At 40.7% G+C, this 2,886-nt stretch overlaps 1 protein-coding gene across 1 annotated transcript; it reads right to left on the bottom strand.

The window, feature by feature from the left end:
* Window positions 1-1,252: 1,252 nt before the first annotated feature.
* Window positions 1,253-1,698, bottom strand: LOC104129633 (AP-1 complex subunit sigma-2-like). Its single transcript, XM_035897988.1, is given in 3 exon segments — window positions 1,253-1,289; window positions 1,291-1,425; window positions 1,427-1,698. Coding segments are annotated over 3 exon segments (444 nt in total).
* Between the last annotated feature and the right edge of the window lie 1,188 nt (window positions 1,699-2,886).

The following is a 2,886-nucleotide window of genomic DNA, read 5'->3' as shown; positions in this document are numbered from 1 at the left end:
ATATAAGCTCTCTGTGATCCAAAATAAACATTTTGTGATGTTACAATCACTGGGTCATGCGTCATTGCAGGCATGTGGCAGAGAAGGCACAGACCCCATGTCCCTGTGCAGGCACAATCAGAGTGATCCTGTTGCTATTTATCCCTTTTCTCATTGGTCCCAAAACAAAGTCTCCACACCTGCATATCCTACAGCTCAGCCGTCACACCTGCAGATCCTGTACTTGCTCCCACAACAACTGCCCCTTCTTTACTAAGAACAAAGAAGCAGAAAATAGCTTATAACTGGCATTAAAGTAATATGGCTTCCCAACTACTGTACTGATCAACAAAAAAAAGGGGATAAATACAAAAACGATTTGTTTTTTACATTTGCTCTTTTACACAAACACCCCATGGTTTAGGAACCACTATATGTAGACAAAACAGGTCTCTACAAAGTATCTGTAAACGGTTAAAGAATACATTTTGATAATATCATAATTCTGTGATTGCTTTCTATACAAAATCTGAACTTAAAAAATCTGAGTGCAAATCAATTCACATTAAAAAACCTGCAATTTCAATTACTGAATTGGTTAAGACTATTTTCTTGGTTTTGCACTTGTTCTTGTGCTTGATCTTGTCTTCCTGTCCATCCCTCCAGCAGTCCAAGTAGCCTCCCTTACATCATCTTCTTTGCCAAGTTCTTCTTTAGTTTTATTTCTTTTCCCTTTTTGTGGTGATCTATTTTCATCATTCTCTGACTTTAATTTTTTGAATGCTACGTGATCTGCTGGCAACGGACATTTTCTTCTGTGAGAAGTGGAAATTACCGGTTGTATAGGGTTAACCTTTATTCCTTTTCCAGAGCAATTTTTTTTTTTGGAACCAGTGGATGTCAAACACACACATTTTGAGTTTCTGAAGTGCTACTGTTTTCTGGACTTATTTCCACAACAGTTCCCTCTTTACTGAGAACAAAGACAGAAGTTCTTGGTTTGCTTATGAAAAACAGTACACTTAGTGAAGTCAAACGCAGTTTTCCTGTAAATGCAGTGAAGGGAGGCATCAAGTCCATTTAAATATAATTCCCTTTCATTTGCTTTTTTTTTGATTTTTAGCTTCTTGTTCCCTTTGCTTACAGGCCTGAACGAAACAGCTTAGCAAAACAGTAATACTGACAAACAGCATCTTACACCATTAGCTAAACATTACAATGAAGGCAGTGAACATTTACAGTATGAAACACTGAGATGTCATCAGCTGAAGATCTATGTCAATCCAATTTCTTCAAGTACACTATGTGGGGTCTGCTTCCTCCTGTAAAAGATCTGCCTGTTCAATGGCTTTGAGAACATTTTTCTTGGAAGTCTCCTGAACTTCCCCTCTTAAAAGAAACTCATCCAGAATGAAATATGCTTTTTCAAAATTGTAGATGATATCAGTCAAGAAGTTCTACATAGCGATGAATTATTTCCAGAATTATTAGTTCATTGTCATGATCTTCAATAGCACAGCAGAAATAGAGGCTTGCATATCTTTTGTAAACAATCTTCAGGTCTCTCCATTCCAGAAAGCTGCACATTTTCGGTTTGCGGGCTAATACTGTTTGAACAAGTTCCCTTGTGATTTTCTTCATTTCTTTGTCAGATAATGGGACATAATACTTCTGGAGTCTCGATTTCCCCTGGCGACTACAGAGCAACATAAACTGCATTGTACCCTGGGGGGGAAGGTGGGAATGAAGAGGAGGTGGTGGCAGCACCGCTACCCAGCTGCCTGCTGCTGCTGAGGTCACAAGTTATTTCAGAGACTCAGTGCCTGCTTATTATAAAATAAAGGGCATTATTTACATGATGAAAGAAAAATTTCAGCATTTTAGTGGAATGGATGACTGATACTGCAACAAGTTTAGTCCACGTACGTCCCAAGAATGTCACTGTCTTCTAGTACAATCTTAGTACTGCCATATTCTGGTAGCAAAATTTTTTCACCAGCTTTCACATTCACTGACTGAATGTCACCGTTCTTTCCTCTGGCTCCCGATCCAACTGCTACTACTGTTGCTTGTAGGACTTTCCCTTGAGCTTTTTCTGGAATCATGATGCTTCCTTTGGTTACTGTCTCAGTCACACATTGTTCAACCAGAGAGGGACTGAAGGGAGGGGAAGGGAGATGCCACCAGCTCAAGCCCCACAAATGAAGAAAACTCCTTTTGGGAGTTCTGTCAGGGCATTATCTGACTTCGAGATATTTGGAAAGAACAAGCAAGCATCCATTCAAATTACAGATACTTCTGTAAAGGTCCCTCCATAAGTCCAGGTCATTTGCAGACATATAACTGCCTCATGTTCCCCACAGCTCACCTCATCTCCAGAGACAATTGAAGCCGGCTTCTGCTTCCTTTCGGCAGCACTTTCTGTTTCCTTTCAGCAGCATTAAGTTCTGTGGGGCTTGTCACCAGACAAACCTTTGGAGGCTGTATTTTCGTTCCCCTATGAGGGGCACCATTTGTGGCAATGAAAGTACAGACCATTGAGCAGACCTTCGGAAGTTGACTTTTCACTCCTCAACAGGGCACTGGTTTTGCTGCAAATTCCTACACATAAAAAATTGTATATATTGCAAATGGTCAGTAATGAATATTCTGAACCATGTCTTTTACAAGTATAATGTACTACTGTAGATTTTAAGCTATTCCACATTGACACCAGTGGGGTAGGCATAACAAGAACAAATGCCAAATTCAGTACCTGGGATGGAGGAATGCTGAGCACAAGTATAAATTGGGAGAGGAGTGTCTGGAGAGCAGCCCTGCAGAAAGGGACCTGTGGGTGTTAGTCAGCAGCAGGCTCAGTGTGAGTCAGCAGTTTACCCTGGCAGCCACGAGGGCAACCTGCACCCT

Source organism: Egretta garzetta, unplaced genomic scaffold (assembly GCF_000687185.1).
Source record: "Egretta garzetta isolate BGI_Z169 unplaced genomic scaffold, ASM68718v1 scaffold357, whole genome shotgun sequence".
Lineage (NCBI taxonomy): Eukaryota > Metazoa > Chordata > Aves > Pelecaniformes > Ardeidae > Egretta > Egretta garzetta.
The sequence above is the reverse complement of the archived record's forward strand: the minus strand, read 5'-3'. Positions and strand labels throughout refer to the sequence as shown.